The sequence below is a fragment of the Myotis brandtii genome, unplaced genomic scaffold (genome assembly GCF_000412655.1).
Source record: "Myotis brandtii unplaced genomic scaffold, ASM41265v1 scaffold191, whole genome shotgun sequence".
Lineage (NCBI taxonomy): Eukaryota > Metazoa > Chordata > Mammalia > Chiroptera > Vespertilionidae > Myotis > Myotis brandtii.
In genome coordinates this window covers 69957-94547 of record NW_005357115.1, presented here as the reverse complement: position 1 = coordinate 94547, position 24591 = coordinate 69957, and the positions used below count along the sequence as shown (strand labels likewise).

Sequence of the window (24591 nt, the reverse complement as noted above, 5' to 3'; positions counted from 1 at the left end):
TAGGGGGTGTGCAGGAGGCAGCTGGTCGATGTTTCTCTCTCACCGATGTTTCTAACTCTCTATCTCTCTCCCTTCCTCTCTGTAAAAAATCAATAAAATATATTTAAAAAAACAACAACTAAAACTTGTGAGGAATCACAAAAACAAAGTGGTAAAACACTATTATATAAAATAAGGCACCTTGATCTGCTTTCAAATGTTTGTGATATTAGTTTCTTTTATAGTTTAGACTGATATTACCTCTCCGAAGATCTGACTTATTTCAGGTGAAGTAATGAAATCTCCTTTTTCTCCTAGCATGTCACGGTGCACATAATATCCCTAAATAAAAAGAGAAAATGGAAAAAACAATTAATTTTCAAATAAGGCTATTTTTAAGACACCCCTCCAAAATCATACATAATGTATACAATGAAATAAACAATTACATAGTAAGAAAGTTCTCTCTTCTAAGTAATCAAGATAATCACAGTATCTTTACCTAAATTTTAGAAAGTGACAGTCATTTTGCAGAACTGGTAGAAAAGCAGGACACTCCACCCTCCTTCTCCCTCCCTGCTCCTAAAACCCTGCCCATCCCTCCAGCCTCCCCCCCACCCCCACAAATTCTCACACTTTCTGCTTCAAAGTAACCCTGCCTGTTGGCCATGGTGTTTCTTGACCTGGGTGCTGGTTCCATGGAGTGTTCATTTTGGGAACATTCATCAATCCTTCCTTCATAAGTAAGCACTGCAGGTGTATTTTTGGTGTGTGTTATGAACCCCTCGGTAGTATAATGAAGCTGGTGGACCCCTTCAGAGAATGTTTTTTAATGCACAGGACATAAAACACATAGGGTTACCGAAGAAAGCAAATGAAAAAGACTTAACACATATTTAAAAATAAATGTGTGATACAGTAATATATGTGCTTCTTGATAAATGTATTAAAAAAACAATATCAAGCCAAAGGGCTAATAAGTAAAGTTCTGAAGCACAGACGAGCAAATATTTTGAGATCACTCTGTCGTGATGTGACAGTATCAGTAATTTGCACTGATGCTAATTAAAGTCACAGGCATTACTGATGCTACTGGATGCTGCCTACGCTCATAGTTAGAAAATGCTAAATTTCAGTTAGACGTTAATTCAAATAACTGCCTTGCCTAAACCTCTGGACAATGGGCCACTCCACATCCAACAACAGGCCAAACCAACCCCAGAATTCCACAGATCTCATATTTCAACTCAGCAGAAGGTGGAACACTCTAAAATAAAAGTACTGGCTTTCACCAACTGGCTTTGCGGAGCAGACAAGGAAATATATAGGCCAGAAAGCTGTGACAATGTTTCATCCTAGAACAGTAAAGCCCCAGACCTTCCATTCTCAAGAAAAAAAATCCAGCCTTAACTGGTTTGGCTCAGTGGATAGAGCATCGGCCTGCGGACTAAAGAGTCCCGGGTTCGATTCTGGTCAAGGGCATGTACCTTGGTTTCTCTCTCATCGATGTTTCTAACTCTCTACCCTCTCCCTTCCTCTCCGTAAAAAAATCAATAAAATGTATTTAATAAAAAAGAAAAAAATGCAGAATATGCTCTATTTCCAGTCACCTGTAAACTTCACACATCGGACTGAACTCTTATCTTTCCCTCCCCTTCTACATTCCCTTTCCCCAGAGAAATGACCACCATCTACCATCAGCGCAGACAGAGGAGTCATCCATCCCTCATCTCATCCATCCAATCGCTTACACTGTCTCCCGAGCACCTCTGGGTCTGTCACCTGTGCAATGGCACTGCCGCTGACTCGATCCAGCCCTGACCGACTAGCATTCCTGGATGGTCCTCGGGTCCCGTGGGGCGGCTCTTCCCCGGGAAGGGACCCCGGCGGTCGGGGCTGAAGACGCTCGGGCTCCGGTCTGCGCCCACCCCTCCCGGCTCACACCTCGCAAATCCGCTAGCGTGGGCCTGGTCCTCGGGCTCCCCGACCCGCATACCTTAACTGGGTTGGTCAAGACCTCCTTCATGTACTCGGCCACAGTGATGGGGCCCGTCGACTTGATTTTGTACACAAGATGCTGCAGCATCGGAGTCGCCGGGCTGTTTTCTACCGGCTCTTTCTCGGAGCTGAAGTATCTTCCTCCCCAAAGGCAGGGACCGACTGCGAAAAACACATCATTAAGCGGGACCCATTAAAAAATCTTAGTATTTACACGTACACAGCACCCTGAGCCCCATTAAAAATCTTAGTATTTACACGTGCACGGCAGCCTGAGCGCTTTCAAAGTGGCTTCGTTAACCCGTAACCTCGCCCGAAGCTGAGAAAAGAGGACTCCTGTCCGCTGCACGCACACCAGGCACAGGCACACACTGTGCCCGCGACCCCGGGGTCGGAGCGGCCTGGCGCCGGCGTTTGCGAGGAGTATCATGCCGAACCTGCCCAGCAGCCGCGAGCCGCCCCGGGGTAGGGATCACGGTCCTTTCCGGGAGCGAACTCGGCCCTGCCGGAAGTGCGTCACCGGGCCAACCGGAAGGAACCTGCTCACGGGTCGCGCGTGCTTTGCTCACCATGGCGGCCGCCAAGAAACCTTTGGAGTTCCATGCCCAGCGGCCCTGGGTTCCTGACGGGAGGATAGAAGATTCGGACGAGGACGACGAGGAGGATAATGAAGCCGAGAATGGGTTCTCCATGGAGGAGGTGTTACGGCTTGGAGGCACCAAGGTAATGGCCTGGAACCCCCGGAGGAGGGGATCTGGGCGCGGGGAGTGGTCCCGCGCGTGGCCCCGGAGCTGCGGGGCGGGAGGGCGTGCTGGACCCGGTTCCCAGCTTCGGAAAGTGCTCTGTGCGCTCGGCACCACTTCTTTTCCGCTGCTCTTTACAAGATAAACTCGAATTGAGCGTTTTTATGCCGTCGCCTCAGCATGTACTAGCAGGCGACCCTCTCACTTTATTGACGAAATATAACGGCGCTCCATCGTCTCGGGAGGCGGACTTTCTGGTCCTGACCTCGCGGCCTCGGTGTTGTGAGCTCCCGAGGTGGTGGAGTTTCAGGTCCTCACCGAGTCCGGGCACAGGCTCACTGCGCACTCAGGAGCTCTGCGCCTTCTTGGAATTCACATCCTGACTCTGGGAAAGGGACAGCCCCCAAGCTTTTGAATACACAGTACGGAGAACAGTAAGACAGGGAAGGAGGACATGCACAGTGAGAGAGGGCGTCGGGCAACCCATCACTGCGATGCACGAGCAAAAACCTGAAAGGAAGAAAGGACTGAGCCACGTTTCATGAATAACGAAAATGTCAGTGTGGCTGAGGCCGAGCGCAGTAAGAAATGGGGAGAGGAGTAAGAAATGAGGTCAGAGAGGTAAGAGGGTGGGCTTTTACCCGGAGTTGGACGAAACCATTGGACAGCTTGGCTTACTTTTTGTTAAATGTTGTTTCGAGACTAGAATTGGGGTGAGGGGGTGGAATAGAGGAGGAGAAAGGCACCTTACAGGAGCGGATTCATCGTTTGTTCTGTGCTTTGCTCTGTGCTCGAGTTGTATTTGGTTTTTAAGTGTGTAATAGATGCACGTGCTACAAAAGGGTTAGTTTGTTCTGTTTTTTAAGGAAGGGATTCATGGTGGAGTCTTTTTTCCCACTTCTAGCTCCAGTCATGCAATTTACCTTCCAGGAAGCAATATTTTTGTAATTCTTTTTTGTATCTTCCAAGGAAATAGATATGCATGTACATTATTTTTTACATAAAAGGCACTGTATTATATCTATATGTAATATTTTGCATCCGTTTTTTCTTACTACCTATAAGATCCTTCCATATCAGAATGTAAAGTTCAGTGTCATTGCTTTAATGTCTGCATAAATTATTGTGTCTGTTTTAATTTTCTGTCAGTTTTTGTGGATACTTACATTGTCAATATTTTGCTATTTTAATGCTTCAGTATGCAACCATGATTACCTATTTCCATATTTGTAAGTGTACGTGTAATCAAAATTTGTGGAAACAGAACTGCTGGGTCAAAGGAAGTGTGCTTCTGTGTATTTTGATTGAAGGTGGCAAATTGCCCTTCTTAGAGGTTGTGCCAGTTTACACTCCCATCAGCCATGTAGGAAAGTGACCCCCCCCCTTTCCCTAACAACACCTGTCATGATTTTATCTTTGCTCTGACAGATTAAAAAATGGATGCATTATTGTGGTTTTAATTTTGAATTTCTCTAAATGTTAGTGAGGTTGAGCATCTTTTTATATTTTAAAAAAACCACTCTCCTCATCCCCCATGAAATGTTTGTTTATATCCTTTGCACGTATTTCTATTGGGTTATTTGTTACTTCCATAACTGATGTGCAGCAACTTTTATATTAATCATTAAGCCCAGTTGCTGTGATACGAGTTGCCAGTGTTTTTTTGTGTATGAGAGAATGATAAATTTACCCATTCATTTCTTTATGGGCCCTAATGTCAAATTTGAAAAGGTTTTCCCTACTCTGGAATTTTTTTAAAATTATGTTGTGTTTTTTTTCTATTATTTTTTGTTTCTATTTTTTACATTTAAATCTTTGATCTGTCAAGTATTTACTTTGGTGTAGGTTGAGAGCCCAGGCAATACCATGACACTTTGATTTCAAAGACACAGGTTCACATTAACTTTTGAAGTTTTAACTAAACTGTTGGATTTATAATTTATTTTTAACTTTATGTTTTTATGCAGCAAGATTACCTTATGCTGGCTGCTTTGGATGAGAATGAGGAAGTTGTGGATGGAGGCAAAAAAGGAGCAATTGATGACCTTCAGCAAGGTGAATTGGAAGCATTTATTCAAAATCTGAGCTTGGCCAAGTATGCAAAATCTTTCATAATTGCAGAAGATGAACCGCCCAACAAAGAAGATGCCAACAAAAAAGCAAGCGTGTCTAAATTAGATAATAAAAAGCAAAATGCCGCAGAAAATGAAAGGACATCAGTCAGTAAGGTGAAAAATAAGAAGAGACCAGAACAACATTCTGATGAGAACAATAGTCCTGTACCAAAAATAAAGAAAGATAAACAACAGGACATCTTTGAATTTGTTGAGAGACCGGCGTTGTTACTGAAGCCTGGAGGCAAATGGTATGATCTGGAGTATAGCAATGAATATTCTTTGGAACCCCAGCCTCGGGATGTTGTGTCTAAGTACAAAACTTTGGCTCAGAAGTTGTATGAGCATGAAATTAATTTATTCAAAAATAAAACGAATAATCAAAAGGGCGCCTCTTCTACCTGGATGAAGGCAATTGTGTCATCAGGGACCTTAGGAGACAGGATGGCAGCTATGATTCTTCTTATTCAGGATGATGCTGTTCACACACTCCAGTTTGTAGAAACTCTGGTAAACCTTGTGAAAAAGAAGGGCAGCAAACAGCAGTGCCTCATGGCTTTGGATACTTTCAAAGAATTACTCATTACAGACCTCTTGCCAGACAGTCGGAAACTGCGGATTTTCAGCCAGCATCCTTTCAACAAACTGGAACAGTTGTCCAGTGGCAACAGGGACTCAAGAGACCGAAGGCTGATCTTATGGTATTTTGAACACCAGCTGAAACACTTAGTGGCTGAATTTGTGCAAGTCTTAGAAACTTTAAGTCATGATTCCTTGGTAGCCACCAAAACTCGAGCCCTTTCGGTGGCTCATGAGCTTCTTTGTAACAAACCTGAGGAAGAAAAAGCTCTTCTTGTGCAAGTGGTAAACAAACTGGGAGATCCTCAGAACAGAATAGCCACAAAAGCCTCCCATCTGTTAGAGACATTGCTTTGTAAACACCCCAATATGAAAGGCGTTGTGTGTGGTGAAGTTGAAAGGCTGCTCTTTCGCTCAAATATCAGCTCCAAAGCACAATATTATGCAATTTGCTTTTTAAATCAAATGGTCCTCTCCCATGAAGAAAGTGAACTGGCTAACAAATTAATAACTCTTTATTTTTGTTTTTTTCGGTCTTGTATCAAGAAAAAAGATATTGAATCAAAAATGCTTAGTGCCCTTTTAACAGGAGTGAACAGGGCCTACCCTTACGCCCAAACTGGTGATGACAAAGTGAGGGAGCAGGTTGATACGCTGTTTAAAGTGTTACACGTTGTGAATTTTAATACCAGTGTGCAAGCTTTAATGTTGCTTTTCCAAGTAATGAATTCTCAGCAGACAATATCGAATCGATATTATGCAGCATTATACAGGTAAGTACATACCCTGCCAATCTATGAATGAGGAATAGGTTATCTCACAGTACATGAAGTGCCCCTCTTGGGGGCAAGAGAAAGACTTACAGTACTGGATTTTAGGGCCCCCTCAGCAACTCTCTACTCACTAACTTGGAGTAAGTTCATCTTTGTTTTCCTGTTGGACAACTATGTGACATGCTTGAAAACAGTTTATTATTTTTTATTTTGAAAAGTTGTTAAAATACAGAAAAATACACAAAGCATCTAATACATACCAGCTAATATTTCAAATTTCACATTTTGCTGTATTTGTTTTAAATCTTTTGGGATATTAAAGAGATAGAACTACAGATGCAAGTTTCCCTCCCTGAGTCCCCCACCTGACCTTCAGTGTGGCTTATGTCCTGTATTTCCTTATCTGTCAGCCATTTAGTAATTCATTCAACAAGAATTTAGTGCCAACTATTTACTGGGTACTGTTCCAGGTGTTTAGGATATAGCATTCAACAAGAATTTAGTGCCAACTATTTGCTGGGTACTGTTCCAGGTGCTTAGGATACAGCATAGTGAACAAAATTCCCACCACTAGAGATGCTTACATTTATATTGGGGAAGTCAGGTGGTAAACAAGAAAATTTGTTAAGTAGGGGGAGGGTTGGTGGTTACAGTTTGGAATTTTTTTTAATAGTCGGATTAAGATTTTGTTTACCAGACTTTGCAGTTGACCTGCAATGCACCCATTGAGGGATGATCTTTTAAACAGTGTGGAAACACTTTGCAACTGTTTGAGTATACCAAAAAGTTTTGCATTTCCTTCTAATTCATTTTTATAATTTCACAATCGTACGTCTTGTGAGAAATGAAATGTAGTGTTTAACTCTTGGACATAAGCCACACTGTCTGGATTTGAGTTCCAGTCATTAGTTTGCTGTGTAGCTTTGGACAAATTATTTTATCCTCATTATAACCCTATTGATAAACATGATCGGTAGAAATGGTCCCATTTTACTGTGCCACAGTTTGTCTATAAAATGCCGCGAGAAACCTACCTCATAGCATTGTTATGAAGATTATGAACCTTTCCCAAGGTTACACAGCTAGAAAATGACAAAACTGGGAGTTTGGTAAGATTAGTGAGTTAATGTATGTTATTCCATGTAATCTTCATGTGTATATGTTAAGCACTTAACAGAGCCAGACATCTAGTAAGTTTTTATTTCTGTTACTAGTGGGGGAAAGTTAACAGAAGTACTAGAACAAGAAGTAATGGTTTCACGCAAGCATATCTGGAGGACTGTGTTAATTCTGGGTTCTATGGCTGGAGGTTTAGATCAGTTGGAACATCTCTAGGGTTCAGCAACTAGAATAAAGAGAGAATTTAAAACTTATATGAGATGATAGTTGAGAATCCTATAGAAGAGAGACTTTGGGGAGAGAAGACATGTAATAGCTTTACAAAGTCAAGTATTTGAAAGGCTGTCATTTGAAGTATAATTAGATTATTTTGTTGTGGAGGGTTTTTTTGCCCACTTGATAGAGATTTGGTTAACAAATAGAATTGTACATATATGTATAAAGTGTAAAATGTGATAATTTCATATACATATACATTGTAATGATTAATCAAGTTAACACATCCATCACCTCACATAGAAACTTGATGAGAGTAGATGAGAATGCTTAAGACCTACTCTTAGCAAGTTTCAAGTGTATAATACAGTATTATTATCTACTAAAGGCTCGGTGCACGAATTTGTGCACTGGTGGGGTCTCTCAGGCTGGCCTGTGCCTCTCACAGTCTGGGACCCCTAGGGGGAATGTCGGACTGCTGGTTTTGGCCCCATCTCTGTGGAGTCCGACATCCCCGGAGAGATGTAGTACACAAAGCAGCAGGTGGCCAGAGAGGAGCCCATGCCACTCCACTCATCCCGGCCCCACTGCACCTGCCACCACTGTTCGATAAGCTCATGGAGCAGAGTTCCTGCTGTGGTCAGTGAGCATCTGCCCTCTTGTGGTCGGTGCACATCATAGTGACTGGTCATTCGGTCACTTTGGCTTTTATATATATAGACTAGAGGCCTGATGCACGAAATTCATGCAAGGGGCTTCGAGGGCCAAGGCAGCAGCCCCGGCCGCCACTCTAGCCCTCACAGCAGCAGCCCCGGAAGGACGTCCGATCTAATTAGCATATTATGCTTTTATTATTATAGATAGTCACCATGCTGTACAGTAGATCTTCAGAACTTATAACTGAACATTTATGCCCTTTGACAACCATTCCTCCATTTCTACCCATCCTCTGTCCCTGGGAACCACCAGTGTTCTCTGCTTCTAAGTTCGATTTTTTTTTTTTTAGGTTTCACATGTAAGTGAAGTCTACAGTAGCTGTTTTTCTCTGTTTTTCTTCACTTAGCTTAATATCCTCCAGGTTCACCCATGATGCAAATAGCAAGATTTCTTTTTTTCTCATGGCTGAATAATATTCCATTGTAATATCACATCTTTATCCATTCATCTGTTGACAGACACTTAGGTTGCTTCCATACTTTGACTATTGTGAAAAATGCCATGAACATGGGAGCACAGATATCTCTTCAAGATACTGATTTCATTTTATTAGGCTATATACCCAGAAATGGGGTTGCTGGGTCATGTGGTAGCTCTATTTTTAATTTTTTGAGGACTTTCCATAATGACTGTCCCAATTTGTATTCCTACCAACAGTGTACAAAGGTTCCCTTTTCTCCATGTCCTCACCAAGGTGTGTTATCTCTTCTCTTTTTTATAATAGCCATCATAACAGGTGTGAGGTGGTTTTGATTTGTATTTCCCTAGTGATTAGTGATGTTGAGCAACTTTTCACATACATATTGGCCATTTGTCTTTGGAAAAATGCTTATTCAGGTCCTTTGCCCACTATCAAGTTTTTTGTGGGGGTTTTTTGGTTGGGTTTTTGGGGGTTTTTTTGCTATTGAATTCTATGAGGCTCCTTATGTATTTTTTATATTAACCCTTTATTAGGTTAATGGTTTACAAATATTTTATCCCATTCCATAGGTTGCCTTTTTATTTTGTTGATTGTTTCCTTTAGTTCCACTTACTTTGCTTTTGTTGCTTGTGGTTAGATTATTATGTGTTACTTCAGATGGCAATAGTAAAATAATGGTTGGAAATTATACAGGAATGGATTTCAGCTATAGGTAAAGAAGAGATTTTTCTGGTAAAATTTTGTCCAAAATTAGATTGGGTTCCTAGTGAGAAAGTAAATAATCCACAATTACTAGATATATTTCATAGCCATTTGCTATGGAATGAACCATTTATTCATTCAATAAATATCAAGCACTTATTATAAGTGCCAGGCACTGAGGTTACAACAATGAATAACAAGGCCCACTCCCTGTTCCATTGGACTTTGGAGGGAAAAGGAGAAAATGGTAACTGTGTTAAGCTATGAAGAAGATAAACATGGGACCGATAAAGAAAATAATAGAGGAACCTGATTTCGATATTATGGACATGCAGACAGTTGGGGAAGAACATTCTGGGCAAAGAGAATAGCATGTATGGAAGGATGTTACACAATTAGTATATTGGATGAAAGATTCTCTGAAGTCCTCACAATTTAATTTTCTATACATGTAATGGTCTTCACTAGAACCATGTGGAGGAGGCTGCTTTTGGTCACCCACCTAATAGATACAAGGATAAGAACCCAGATTTAGTCCACTGCTTTCATAGGTCAGTTTTCATTATTTGGTCTTGGATTGGCTTTTCATGGATGGTTCTGTATCTATGGAAAATTATACTGTTAAGTCTAGAGTATGGAGAACCACTTGGAAAAGGAGAAAAAAATGTCTCTCTTGTCCTGGGATCCCTCTCACCCCTACCATCCTGGTTCTTTCTGTCCTGGTCATTGACTTACATTTTACCTCTTGGCAGAAGTGACCTCTTGTTCTAAAATAAGTAGGAAAGTTATCCCTAAGATGAGGTTAGTAGTTTCCTCTAATATGTTGCTGCTGGTTATAGAAATGTTTTATGAATAAACAGTTAATCTTGTTTTTGTTTTACAGGAAGATGTTGGATCCAGGGTTAATCACATGTTCAAAGCAAGCCATGTTTCTTAACCTTGTCTACAAATCTCTGAAAGCTGACATCGTGTTGCGTAGGGTGAAGGCTTTTGTGAAGAGGTTACTTCAAGTTACTTGTGAACAGATGCCACCATTCATATGTGGAGCTTTATATCTTGTGTCTGAGATCCTTAAAGCAAAACCAGATTTAAGGAGTCAACTAACTGATCATCTGGTATATTTTACAACTGCTTTTTAAATTGAGTGGGTTCTGAGATAGATTGGTGTTTTTCTTCTTTGCTTCATTGACAGTAACTTTCTTAGTTGTCTGGAGCATATCAGAGTGTGAGCAGCAGTTGGGACAGACCTGAACTCAAGTTCAAGTATACAGTTTACTAGGTGGGCATATCGCTTGACTCCTTTGCTCCTAATAGACCACACTACACTAAACTGCATTAATAAGAGATAATTATAGATGGTTATAGAGCTAGAAGATCTCTTTAACCTGTTTCCTCTTTTGTGAAATGAACATAACATATACCTGATAGGGTTATTTAAAACATGTCAAATTTGTTTGAAGGCTCAAATGTTTTTATGTAATAAAGTCCCAGAGTCTCGGGGATTGTTGGCTCAAAACTTAAGTCTGTTAAATTAGTAAATAAGGATAGGTTCTCCCCGCATCTAAATTTCACTGATGGAACATTAATGTTTCACCAGAATTGCAGTAAGCGACTCTTCTTCAAAACTATCGCACCAAAAAAATTGAATACAGACTTCCAGTTGATTGACTCAGATTCGTTAAACCACTTTTTCAGGAATCTGATGATGAAGAAAATTTTATTGACATAAAAGATGATGAAGACATAGAAACATTCACTGATGCAGATAAAGAAACAGGTACAGTGAAAAAAGCTGAGACAGAAGAAACTGTGTCTAAAAATCATATGGAAACCAAAAAATCAGATTCTGCATCTTGGGTACACTTCGATAATTTGAAAGGTGAGTTTTTTAAATATTAATTTATTCCCTTGAATTTTTAAATGAGGAAATTGGTTTCCCCTTTGATCTTACTAGAAATTAATATCATACAATTTTAGAAGTCCTCAGTATTGCTTTCTTAAAAATGGGAACTCTCATAACCTTATAAGACCTTAGAAGTACATTTTTAATATAGTGGGTAATTTATTAATAATACTACAGATAGTACATACACATTTTAAAGTAATTGAAATCGTAGAAATTAAAGCAAGTACCTTTTGGAGCTATGAAGATTTAGTGGGAAAACTGTGGACATGTTAGGTGCACAGTATATCTCATTTTCTTTAGCTGTTAATGTCAAAGTTTATACCTTTGAACCAGTTTTAGTTTCTTTATCTGTATATGTAAAGTTTTTTAGCCTTAAACATAGAACATATATGAAGATATCAAATATGTGTATATGAAAGTTTGATTTATAAACAAGTGTTTGGTTAGATATTGTGAATTATGTGACAGTTTTGGTTCTTTTGTTTGAGCATCATATTCACCCTCTACAGTTTCTTAAAGTAATCTTTTAGCAATAAAAACTGTGAGATAGAAACTTAGGTTTTCCATATACATACACAAGCTAAAGTAAGTGTATTAATAGAATACTAGGGCCAAAAGAAATCTTAGAAATGTAGTCTCTTCATTTGAGGCTGTGAATTCTAGCCTTGAGGATCAAGAAATGTGCCATACCTATTTCTTCAAACTTGTTGTGGAACTTGTGGTCAAATTATTTTCTCTCCAAATTTCAGTTTGCCTGTGAAGTATAAAAAGTTTGGTAGCCATCAGGAAAGTTTTTAAAAGAAATCCATCAGTTGTCTTAGGGCTAAACTGAGAATAACTCTTTAGAAGGATGATGAGCATGTACATTGTGAAGTAGGGTTAGTTCATAGTGTGTTCTGAAAATCCTTTTTTAAATTGTTTAATCCTGAGTTTCTGAAAACGTGAAGAAAATGTAAAACCTGTTCCAAGTACGAATTATATCTGGGCATAATTAAATTACAAATATTTAGAGCACTCTAAAGTTCAAAAAGACTTTAACCTTATTTCATCTTCAGGTACTTGCCATCTTGACACTTATGACCTAGTTGACCCAGAATAGGCACCTTTTGTTTTTATTTGAAAAAGGGAGAAGTTTTGAAGGGCACCTTTTAGTAGTTGGGATAAACATGCTGCCTGATTTATGCAATAGCAAATGCTAGCTTGAGTACCAAGATAGATTCTTGAAAGGTCTTTGAGTTTTTAATATAAGTAGGATGCCTGGCTAATTAAGAATGTTGGAAATTATATCTGTTGGTAACAACATTAATGATGGTGGCTTTAGTGATATCTTAGGCTAGGAATAAAGCATTTGAGAAATACTCTTTTTTTGTTCTCAGGTGGCAAACAATTAAACACATATGATCCATTCAGTAGAAACCCTTTGTTCTGTGGAGCTGAAAATACAAGTTTTTGGGAACTCAAAAAGGTAAAATAATTTCAATTTGTCTTTCAAGTCACTTGTGCTATATATTTGTTCTCATGGATTTAACACCTTGGAAGTTTCCATTTTTCTTGCAAATAATAAATATAGGAGTTGTTATTTAGACATGAGTTAATTGTCATAAGGAAGCAATCTAAAGTATGTCACACAGCTGTAATGCTTTTTAATACATAGTTCTTTTGTCTCTGATAAACATTAATTTTCCATATTTACACCCTCTGCATTCACATATAGAAAATCTTAAATAATGTGCATGCAAAATAAGGATGTGGTACCTGGCTATAAATAAGTTTTGCTTTTTTGTAGGTAGATTATTGCATGTAACAGCTCTGTAAATAGTTAAATTTTGCTTTTTGCATTAGATACCCCTGAAAAGTTTTGTGATGAAAGTACTTTTTGCAAATAAAGTTACTTTTTAAATGTGTAAGAGTACCTCATATTTTTAATAATCTGTGATTTCTCATGTAAAGCAAATAAGTGTCTTTCTATATAGTGATTCTGAAAATGTCGGCACAGACTCCTGTGGGTCCCTAATCCCTTTTCAAGCAAGTCTGCAAGGTCACAACTATTTTCATACTGATACCAGGACATTTTTACCTTTGTCACTATGTTGACAGTGGCACTGATGGTGTAAAAGAAATGATGGCTAAAACTGTTGGTTACTTAACACAATAAAGACAGTAGCATGAAGCTACACTCACATCTTTTATATTCTTTACTGCCACATACCTGCACGTTTTTAAAAAGCCAGTATCATGTAAGAATGGCAAAGCAAGAAAAAATGTTGATTTTATTATCTTGACCCTACAGTCCATTTGTTTTTAATGTTCTGTGTTCATACCTAAGTATGAAACTTGTCTCATCTCCCAAGGACAAGAGTCTGGGTATTTGGGAGACTTTGTCTTAAGCATGAAGAAAATCCACAATTATGTAAAAGCCTATTAATAAATCCTCCTTTTCCCAACTATATATCTGTCAGAGGTGAGATTTTCTTCATATACCTCAACTACAGTAACATGAAATATGGAAGTAGATGTGAGAATCCATTGTATTAGCTAGTTTGCAAAACTGTAAAATAATGCTACCCTTCTCACTAATATTTATTCTTAAAAATAATTTTCATAAGATACATTATTATGTAATAGGTTTATTTTTACTTTAAACTATAAATAAATGTTTAAAATGTTTCTGTTGTAATTTCTAGTAAGGTAAATAACAATAGGTATATCCCACTTACATTAAGGAAGCTCTTGAGGTATTTGATTTTTAAGTATATTAAGCAGCCCTGAGACCAAAATTTTCAGAACCACTCTTCTAATGTATTTATTACCTTTTTTACTTCTTTGGGTTTTCTTAAATAATCTCTAATTGTAGTAAGAGTTGACCTCATTCACATTTTTCTTTTTAGTTATCTGAACATTTTCATCCCTCTGTGGCTCTATTTGCAAAAACTATCCTTCAGGTAAGTCTAAAATATTCAAAAGACATGATATAAGGAAAAAAATAAGTAATCTAGTTTTAGATAATAAGTTGGCCATGCAATATTTTCTCCACCAGATAAATTCAAACACATTTGTCTGCTGTTGTAAAGGAGCAATGACTTAATACAGAACAGTAGTTAAGTCTTCCTACTCTGAGATGAATGGAAATACAGGATTTTAGAAAACCACAGTCATTTATTACATTCTAGAGCAGGGGTGGGCAAACTTTTTGACTCGAGGGCCACAATGGGTTCTTAAACTGGACCGGAGGGCCGGAACAAAAGCATGGATGGAGTGTTTGTGTGAACTAATATAAATTCAAAGTAAACATCATTACATAAAAGGGTACGGTCTTTTTTTTTTTTTTTAGTTTTATTCATTTCAAACGGGCCGGATCCGGCCCGCGGGCCATAGTTTGCCCACGGCTGTTCTAGAGAAAGATTGCCCTCTCCTTTCCTATTTGTCACTTAAGGGTTAGGTTTCTGGTTAATGGTTAGATGACCTGCAGTATTAATATGACTTACCTATTCATATAATCAGCAATGCATCATAGAAATTGTATGAGTCTGTGTTTAATTTGCATGTTCCCTGGCCAGGTGGTTCAGTTGGTTGGAACATTGTCTCATACACTGAAAGGTTGTGGGTTCGATTCCAGTCAGGGCAAGTACAGGAGGCAACTGATAAATGTTTCTCATATTGATGTTTCTCTGTCTCTCAAAATCAGTGAAAACATCCTCAGGTGAGGATTAAGAAAACAAAAAAAATGTGCATGAGAGAAACATTTGAAATCATTTATTGCAGATTTGTGCCTTCTACATATTGTTAAAGATGCTTATATTTTCCTCTTTTTTGTTATCTGGGTATATATGTATATATGTAAATATAAAATGTAAATTAAGTTCTGAAATTCCCCCCACCTTTCAGGGAAATTATATTCAGTATTCAGGGGACCCACTGCAGGATTTCACACTAATGAGATTCTTGGATCGATTTGTATACCGAAATCCAAAGCCACATAAAGGCAAAGGTATGCTTCTATTTGATGAATTATTTAGTTTTTACTTTTGATATTTAATAAATATGAGCACATAACTACCTAGGTTTTACGTTATACCATCTTGATTTTACATTTCAGAAAACACAGATAGTGTTGTGATGCAACCAAGAAGAAAACATTTTATAAAGGATATTCATAGTCTTGCTGGTAAGTATTTATAAAATACTTTTTAATAATTTATAAATGCCTGAACAGTTGAAACTTATATGATAGTACAAGTCAATAACGAATAAATTGTGTTATTCTTTGCTCCACTTTATCAGAATAAAACCTAAGCACCAGAGACATTATCCATCTTTTGTTCCCAAGAAGGTATAGGCATTCTTAAGTCTACTGTGTCTTGGCCTTTTATTTTTTAACTTTATTACACAAAATTTCAAACATATCCAAAGTAAATAAATAAATAATATGATCAACTCCCCAGCCCCCAAAGACCATCATCCACCTTTAACAATTATCAATATTTTATTTTTACATTTTGGTATCATCTGTAGCTTTATCAGTGATATATATATATAGTGATATATATATGTAATTATTATCTTTTATAGTTCAGATCACCTTAAGTCTCTAATATGGGCTAGCAGAAAACCCCACACAGAGTTCTGTCATAGAGCATCATGTTAACTTAGTGGATCCATCTTAGGATCTGATTCTTTGTTTTTCTATTCAGAGTTGTCATTTGTTTGCATACCAGATCCCAACTCCTTTTTGTCCAAAGGCTAAGGTGAAAATACACCTAATAAATCAGGGGTCCTCAAACTGCGGCCCGCAGGCCACATGCGGCCCACCGAAAACATTCATCCGGCCCGCCGGGTGTTTTTGCCGCCGCTGCCTGTCCTGCTTAGCAGCCGACTCGTCCCGGGCCCGCAGTGCACATGTGTGGAATGTCTGAGGGACAGTGAACTGGCCCCCCCTGTTTAAATAGTTTGAGGACCTCTGTAATAAATCATTTCCAACTGACTGATCTCAGAGGTCCAGAGGTATGAAAAGACTTGCCCAAACTTAATAGGATTAGAATTAGAAGCCTAATTTCCTCTAATTCAAGAGGAGTCATAAATTTTTATTCTGAAGAGGGAAAACTAACATCCTTGTAGTTCCTTAATCTTGTTTTTCAGTTTTCCTCAGTGTTAAGTAAAATCATGGAGAATTCTATGTTTGTCTTTGCTTCCTATTCCCAGAATGGCAGGCATTGTCATTTTTATGAGATGAAAATGGCAAGTTTAAAGAGATTATTAAAAGAACTCTGAGTTTTTATGTCTCTTGAAATTCAGACCTGGGATGCAATTAGAGGACAACGAGAGACCCTGTCCTTTCACTGTGATGTACTATGGGCTAAGTACTGCCAACTTTTCATTCTAGCTGGTCATCAGTTTCAAATGTTGGGTCTCCTCCACACAGACTTTTCCAGAGATTGTTTTTTGCACTCTAGGATCCCTTTTGCCCACCTTCCTTAACATTTTGAGACATTATGATTGTGGGTCTGCTGTATTTAGTCTTAAGAGCTTAAATAACATAAAAAGGATTACTTTAATAAATTAAAATTTTTAACTGAATTTTTCTAGTGAACAGTAAGGAGTTCCTTGCAAAAGAAGAAAGCCAAATACCAGTGGATGAAGTGTTTTTTTATAGGTAATATACTTAATATAGTTTCATTTGGGGAACTTAAATTTAAATGTTTAGATTTCGTAAAATGCTTTGTTAACATAGGCCAACCTTGGAAATATCGAAGGTCATTATATGCATACTAGAGGCCCGGTGCATGGATTTGTGGGGTCCCTCAGCCTGGCATGGGCCCTCTCGCAATCAGGGACTCCTTGGGGGATGTAGCAGTGCTCGAAGCAGCAGGCGGTCAAGGAGGAGCCCGAGCCAGGGCTGGGTGCTGCACCACTGCTGTTCATCCTGGCCCCACTGCGCCTGCCACTGCCACTGCTCAGTAGCACTGCTGCAGAGGCTGGAGAGGTTTCCACTGCTGCAGCTGTGTTGGCCAGCCCTAAGCCCGGCTTCTGGTTGAGCAGTACTGTGGGAGCGCACTGACCACCAGGGGCAGCTCCTGTGTTGAGTGTCTGCCCCCTGGTGGTCAGTTACACACACACACACACACACACACACGCACGCACGCACGCACGCACGCACGCGCGCCTTGCAGTAGTAAAGGAACTATTATCTGGTTGGTTAATTCAGCTTGATTTGATTTGCTTTTTAAAAACATTTTATGTAAAGAATTTTGAGCATATGACCCCATCTGCAAAATGCTAAGTTTTGCTGCACTTCGTGATGACAATAGGTCTAACTGATAAAATATTGTGAATAGAGGTCAGCCACATTTATTATAATATTCTAATACTTTTATCATTAGGGTTGACCCTGAAACAACTTTTTACATATGTCATTCAATTAAGATGAGTTGAGGTGTTTCTATGAAGAACTTAATCTAAATATTTGTAATTTATACTTCACATTTTGGAGGTTTCCAATTGTTTTTGTAAAATTCAAAACTTCTATAATAAATACAAATTTTAGTAATTTATATCCAACTGAGTTAACAGCCTTTACACTTGTTTTGGTGACTGGCCAATGGGTGCTTTGATTATAATAAAGTGGGCCCTTTAGTAAAATTATTAAAGATGTAACATTAATTTTATTTTAGGTATTATAAAAAAGTTGCTGTTGTTAAAGAGAAACAAAAACGGGATGCAGATGAAGAAAGTATAGAAGATGTGGATGATGAGGAATTTGAAAAGATGATTGGTAATTTGTAAAATAATTTATTACTATTTACTTATATTACCATAGAGTATTAGTTGTAGAAGTGACCTTAGTTTAAAAATTTTATTTAACTAAGAATACCATGCAAATCACAATGGAGGATTAAAACATATTTTGGGGAGATATGGTAATTCACCCACATTTGCTGCAGAAAAATATGTGATTGTTCTTTGACAATTTGTGGAGGAAAAAAATATATTTACCTGAGCATATTCATTCTTAAGGCCAAATCTATAGAAGAGAAACCATTTTTACTGTTGTTAACCTCCTTGCATTATTGGTAGCAACAGTCTGCTACTTAATCTATTTTATCTTTATACTCCAGAGAGCTAGAAAATTTTAATTAAAATTTAGACTGAAACAGGAAACATGGGAAATTAGAAGGGCTTACATTGAGTTCACTTAAATAGTTCTAATAGAGTAAAAAGGACAGTAGTTACTAAATATTTATTTGATATTTACCTTCTTATAAAACTGTAGAAAGAAGCTGAAATTAACTGGAACCCATTTTAATTGAGGAATTTAAGTAAGGCCAGAATATTCACAGGTTTATTTTGGTTTTTGTCATAAACAGAAAAATCATGACTGTTAATTGATTCAGAAATAAGACATGTCAACTTTGTTGTTCTTTGTTATATCTCACACTTTGTATGTTGTTATCTGGCAGATACATTTGAAGATGATAACTGTTTCACCTCTGGAAAGGATGATCTTGATTTTGCTGGGTAAAATACATTTCTTCAATATTTTTTTAACTGTTTTCTCAGCATTTCCCAATGGTCCCTCAGAACAGTAGAGGTATTAATAAACTTGGGAAATGGATCCAGTGCTTTCATTCTGGACCTTTTATAATGCATATTAATATATTAAATAAAGGCTCCGAGCCTTCTTTAATTCTCCTTTAAGCCTGTTAATAGCCTAATACCTCTGGTAGGCACCAAGCCATGTTTTAGAAAACCGTCCTCTTTTACATTACAAGTTGTTGTTTTTCTTCAGCAACATGAAAAAGAAAACAAAAGGAGCGAAGGGTGAGCCAGAAGATGAAGATTCAGAAGATAGTGATGATGACTTTGATAACTTAGATGATGATGAAGTTTCTTTAGGAAGTATGAATGAAGAATTTACTGAAATTGATGAAGATGGAGGAACATTCATGGATGTGTTGGATGATGAGAGTGAGGGCATTCAAGGTAAGCATTTTAAAAATTAAAGACAGAAACAAACTAGATCTTCCTTTCTTCCTCAGCATATCTGTGATATACCTGTTGAGCTGTTGTGTTGCTTCCTTTTTAAAATTTTATTTTTCCAACACCATTTATCCCTCTTCCACCTCCCCCCCCTCCAAATCACCAGTTGCTCTTTTTAATGTTAAAATACCTAGTAATTAGTGTTTTCTAAAAGTTAATAAATATTTATCATTTAGCATAACCCTATAGCAGTCCTATTGCTTTTAAATTACTTAATGGCACCTTTTTTGGTAACAGACCTTAATGATGAAGTCAGCTCCAAAGTCAATTCTAATAAAAGCAAGAGGAAAAGTGCAAATGATTTTGACTTTGCTGAATCATTTCAAGGTAAGAAAATGCATTTAGTCCCTTTGAAACCTAAGCAGTGTGCAAATGAAAGTTATTATTCATTATTCTTTTGGGAAATTAACTTTTCTAAATTGCTGGTTAGTACAATTAGTTTGTTTTTATAATGGATAATAACAGTTTTATGTGAAAATTGTTATTTCCCACATACAGCTTTAATTATTTTTTTCTTCCTGAATTCTTTCCTCTTACATCTAAATATCTCTAGATCATTTCTGTTTAAATCATTCAATTATATGTAAGCCCTGGTTTTCCATAGATACCTTTTGCTTTTTCTCAACTAAATCTTATTCTTTGCCATTTGACCCTTCTGAAAATCCATGCTCTTTATTAATTTTATTTTCCTTTTTTGAGATCTGCCATCTTGCTGCCATGTCAAAATAATTCTAACCTCACAAATATCTTATATAAAACAGAGGAATTCTTTCAAGTATATCATAACATTATTTTAAAGTAGCACTTGTAAGGTACTAATAAAAGAAAAAAGTACTATTATCCTGTGACAGCCTTAAGTTTTTGATAAAAATATAGACAGCAATCATATAATAAATATTTTATCCCATAATTCTGTGGATAAGTACACAAGTGCCCTGGCTGGTGTGGCTCAGTTGGTTGCACCAAAAGGTTGCCATTTTGATTTCTGGTCAGAGCCGGCTCGATGCCTGGTAGGAGGCATGCAGGAGGCAGCTGATTGATGTTTTACTCTCACATCCATATTTCTCTCCCTTTCACTTCCTCTCACTCTAAAAGTCAACTAAAAATCTTAAAAAAGAAAACACAGACTTGTGCTTTTTTTCATGCTTTGCCTCTCTAACTTCTGCTTACTAGTACTGATGAATAGAAATAGATTTGCAAAGTTAAAAACACTTGACAATATTTTATTAAAATTAAGAAATACTTAAAACTTTGACATTAAATATTTTGACAATAAATATAAAAAGTAGTAAAAACTATATATTGGTAGTAGTCTCAGATTTTTTATGCCTACAAAATTTCTATCAGCTCTTTCAAATACTGCTAACAATCAGTCCTGTTAATTAGCTTGATTTACCTGGTACATATTTAAATTTTAATATCTTCCACACTTTGTTTTCAACTGAGTGCTGTAAGGTCACATGTTAATAGTAGCAAATGCTCAAATATAAGGCAAAGTTTTCCTCAAAATCATCTCACAGGAAATAAATGTTGCTTTAAAACAAGTCCTACTGAGCCTGTCATTAAAAAAATACTCTCTCAGTAACCTTATTTATATTTTTTAAATATCTTTTATTGATTTTTTACAGAGAGGAAGGGAGAGGGATAGAGTTAGAAACATCGATGAGAGAGAAACATCAATCAGTTGCCTCCTGCACACCCCCTACTGGGGATGTGCCCGCAACCAAGGTACATGCCCTTGACCAGAATCGAACCTGGGGCCCTTCAGTCTGCAAGCCAACGCTCTATCCACTGAGCCAAACTGGTCAGGGCTCATTAACCTTATTTTTTTAATGATCAGTACTGTTTTCAGAAGACAATAGTCTGAGACAATCTAAAATCTTAATGGTTTTGGATGCCGATTAAAGTGTACCTAGTAGAATTGATTAAAACAAAACAAGAAGCAAAGAAATTTCAGACTTATTAATTGATCCTAAGGGCTCTACCTTAATTTACAAATGTTGGATATTCTTAAGGATAATCAAACCTTGCAGCATAATTGAAGTTATAGCTCTGTACCTATAAGATGAATGAAAAACAAAACTTTCCTAATCCTATGCTAATGAGCATTTTAGCCTAAGATAAAATATTCAATAATAGTATTGTGAACAATTCTTAAATAATATAACATACATTTCACTTTGATAAGAATTAAGATGAAATGCTCTAGAAACTATTTTATCAAAAGTGGCTCTGGTATATTCACATAAAGACTTGTACACAATTGTTCATAGTGGCATTATTCATAATAGCCAAAAAGTGGAAACAGCCCAATGTCTATTGACTAATGATTAGATAGTAAAATATGGTATAGCCATGTAATGGAATATTATTCAGCAGTAAAATGGAATGGAGTGGTGGTACATGCTGTAATATGGATGAGCTTCAAAATAGTTATGATAAAAGGAAAGAAGCCAGTTACAGAAAACCACTTACATAAAACTAGGGGCCCAATGTATGAACTCATGCGCCACAGTTGTGGGCCACGAGGCTGTGGTGGGCACAGGGCTGGTTCTCTGCCCATCCTCCATGCCCCCGCCCGGCCTCTCCCACCTCAGCCCCCGGCCCCTCTGCCGGCAGCCCCATTCCTGCCACTACCACGTGCTGACAGTGCCCACCGCACTCACACCCGCTGACAGCACGGAGTGATTGGGGCCGGCGCCAGCAGCAGGTACGAGCGGCGGCTACTGCCCCAATCACCCCTCAGGAGCAAGGCACAGTGGAGAAGCCCTCAGGCATGATCAGGGCCAGCAGCAGGTAAGAGCAGAGTTGGTACTAGCAGTGGATGTGAGCAGCGGCTCCGGCACTGGCAGTGGGTGCGAGTGCCTGGCAGGACCGCAGCGCACGGGAGCAAAGAATTCAGTAACCACCAGAGGCTTGCCCTGATGACAGCAACCAGCGCCCCACCTTGATCTGGCACTCCCACTCACCTGCTCCACCATCCCACCTGCTGCGGACGCCTGCCATGTTCCACATGCGCCCCCTGGTGGTCAGCACACGTCATAGCGATTGGTTGTTCCACATTTCAGTCTATTTGCATATTAGGGTTAGATAGATACATAGATAGATAGATCGATCAATAGATCCAGAAAAGGCAAAGCCTTCATGGGAGGGATCATGTTACTATAAATGGACACTAGGGATCTTTTGGAGTTGATGGGAATATTCTAAAATTGCATTGTGATAACAGCTGAACAACTCTGTAAATTAATTGAAAAGTATTGAATTATACTTACAACAGCTGAATTTTATGACAAATTTTATTCCTTAGTACAGCTTTTTTTAAAAAGTGACTCTAGTAGTGCCAGAGACATTGCTGTCAGAGATGCAAATTGTAGTATTAAAAATAGATGTTTTACTTTTTTATCTATTTTGAAAAGTTTACATATCCAGAATTATAGGTTTGTTTTTTTTTAAAGGAGAACCACTTTATTTTGAGTGGTGTAAACAAAACTTTATAACATAATAAACATACCTTCCATAAATTTCTTCACAGTCCAAAGAATAAAACCTCTGGCTTAATTAGAATTTACATTTTGCCTTAAATATTCCAAAATCTATCCATGTCAACTTTGGAAATTTAATCGTGCCTGATACAATGAAATAGGATAAACTGTGATCAGTGGCCAAATCTCAAAGGCAAGAAGACATAAAATCATCTGAACAATTCTATTAGGATACTTTTTCTTAAATACATTTCTGTCTAAGTACCAGCTACCTAATGGTGTTAGAAAATAATTGCAAATTTTGTACTTTATCCCCAATATAAATTTTTTTTAACAAAGTCGTGTTGAAAGATTTCTATTTTTCCAAAATCATGGGAATTTACAATTTAATAATCTAGGTTTATACTTCTTTTAGGACCCAGGAAAAAAAAGAAAAGAAATCTCAGTGACTCCAACCTATTTGTATCTGCTGAAGAGGTAAAGGGTAATGTACTACTTTGAGAAGTTAGCTATTCAACATTGTTTTAAGTTTTCTGATAAATGTATTCTCCCACCCTTTCTTTTTTTTAAGTTTGGCCACCTATTGGATGAAAATATGGGATCCAAGTTTGACAACATTGGCATGAATGCCATGGCTAACAAAGATAATGCAAGTAAGTAACTTGAATTTTTCTGCTAAGTGACTTTATAAATGGTTTTTAGACATTTTAATTTTTTCTGATATTCATAGTTACTGGCTTCTGTTTTTTGCCAGTAAAAGGGGTTCAGGGGAAATAAAATCTTGAGAGCATTTGTTCCTTCCCTGACCTGGTCTTTTATAAATAAAATGGTAATCTTTGACATTAAATACAGAAGGAAAGTAACAAATAAGCAGGGGATTTGCATTGTGGTTGGGAAACAACTGTAGACGCTGGCAGACCAGAAGCTCCTGTTACTCAGTAGGATGTTCTGTGGGGCCTCCAAAAGTCTACAGTGGGTGTGCTCATCTTCCTTCTCCCCCAAAGGTCTCAAACAGCTTAGGTGGGAGGCGGAACGTGATGACTGGCTACACAACAGAGACGTGAAAAGTATCATCAGGAAAAAGAAAAATTTCAAAAAGAAGAGGCCAAAAACACCTCAAAAAATTAAAAAGCAAAGAAAATGAGTGTTTTCTAAATAAATTATAAATTCAGATTGTACTTACTCCTAACTTTTGTTGTTCAACCATTTTTCTTGATCTTGCTGTCTCACTCCATACATTCCAGAACATTCAATGGATTTGTAATAAACTGTAAATTAAAAAATAGTTGTCATTTATAAAATCATGTAAAAATGTTAAAATTAAACGCTATCTATATATATAAAGAGCCAGGGGCCATTGCAACCGAATGGATGACCAAACAGGCTGAGTGGGGCGACCAGGATGGCAGGGGGGTTAGTGAGGGACGACCAAATGACTGAGCAGCAGGCTGCGTGGGGTGACCAGGCCGGTAGGGGGTTAGTGAGGGACGACCAAATGATCAAACGGCAAGCTGTGTGGGGCGACCAGGCCAGCATGGGGGTCAGTTGGGGGTGACCAGGCCAGCAGGGGGGGCAGTTGGGGGCGACCAAGCTGGCAGGCAGAGGTGGTTAGGGGTGATCAGGCTGGCAGGGGGGCCACTGGGGGCGATCAAGCAGGCAGGCAGGTGAGCAGTTAGGAGCCAGCGGTCCTGGATTGTGAGAGGGATATCCCAATCCTGAGGGATGTCCTCAGGATCAGGCCTAAACCGGCAGTTGGACATCCCCCGAGGTGTCCCGGATTGGAGAGGGTGCAGGCTGGGCTGAGG

General features: G+C 38.2%; 4 protein-coding genes across 6 annotated transcripts in view; 2 read left to right on the top strand and 2 right to left on the bottom strand.

The window, feature by feature from the left end:
* The window catches only part of NDUFAF7 (NADH dehydrogenase (ubiquinone) complex I, assembly factor 7), a 13845-nt gene extending 11438 nt beyond the window's left edge, over positions 1-2407 (bottom strand). Inside the window, exons 1-3 of the mRNA XM_014538490.1 lie at positions 2236-2407; positions 1976-2139; positions 241-321 (exon numbers count right to left, since the gene is read on the bottom strand). Of these exons, the coding sequence (XP_014393976.1) occupies positions 241-321; positions 1976-2139; positions 2236-2407 (417 nt within the window). The remainder of the gene's footprint in view (positions 1-240; positions 322-1975; positions 2140-2235) is intronic.
* Positions 1-24591, top strand: part of LOC102242739 (interferon-induced, double-stranded RNA-activated protein kinase) — a 274887-nt gene that overhangs the window by 185446 nt on the left and 64850 nt on the right. The gene's annotated exons all lie outside the window — the stretch shown is intronic.
* On the top strand, positions 2527-24069 carry CEBPZ (CCAAT/enhancer binding protein (C/EBP), zeta). The gene is made up of 16 exons (XM_005864713.2): positions 2527-2700; positions 4688-6186; positions 10245-10476; positions 11057-11240; positions 12644-12732; positions 14156-14209; positions 15153-15255; positions 15364-15432; positions 16851-16917; positions 17936-18036; positions 18722-18779; positions 19051-19244; positions 19539-19628; positions 23202-23263; positions 23358-23439; positions 23791-24069. Exons 1-16 carry the CDS (start codon positions 2548-2550, stop codon positions 23928-23930), a joined length of 3177 nt encoding a protein of 1058 aa, XP_005864775.1. The 5' UTR covers positions 2527-2547; the 3' UTR covers positions 23931-24069.
* LOC102243539 (protein CEBPZOS-like) overlaps positions 23505-24591 on the bottom strand; it is a 27703-nt gene continuing 26616 nt past the window's right edge. For both annotated transcript variants that reach the window (XM_014538421.1, XM_014538422.1), the window contains 2 exons: positions 23970-24054; positions 23505-23831 (listed from right to left, as the gene is read on the bottom strand). In XM_014538421.1, the coding sequence (XP_014393907.1) occupies positions 23972-24054 (83 nt within the window). In that variant the 3' untranslated portion in view covers positions 23505-23831; positions 23970-23971. The remainder of the gene's footprint in view (positions 23832-23969; positions 24055-24591) is intronic.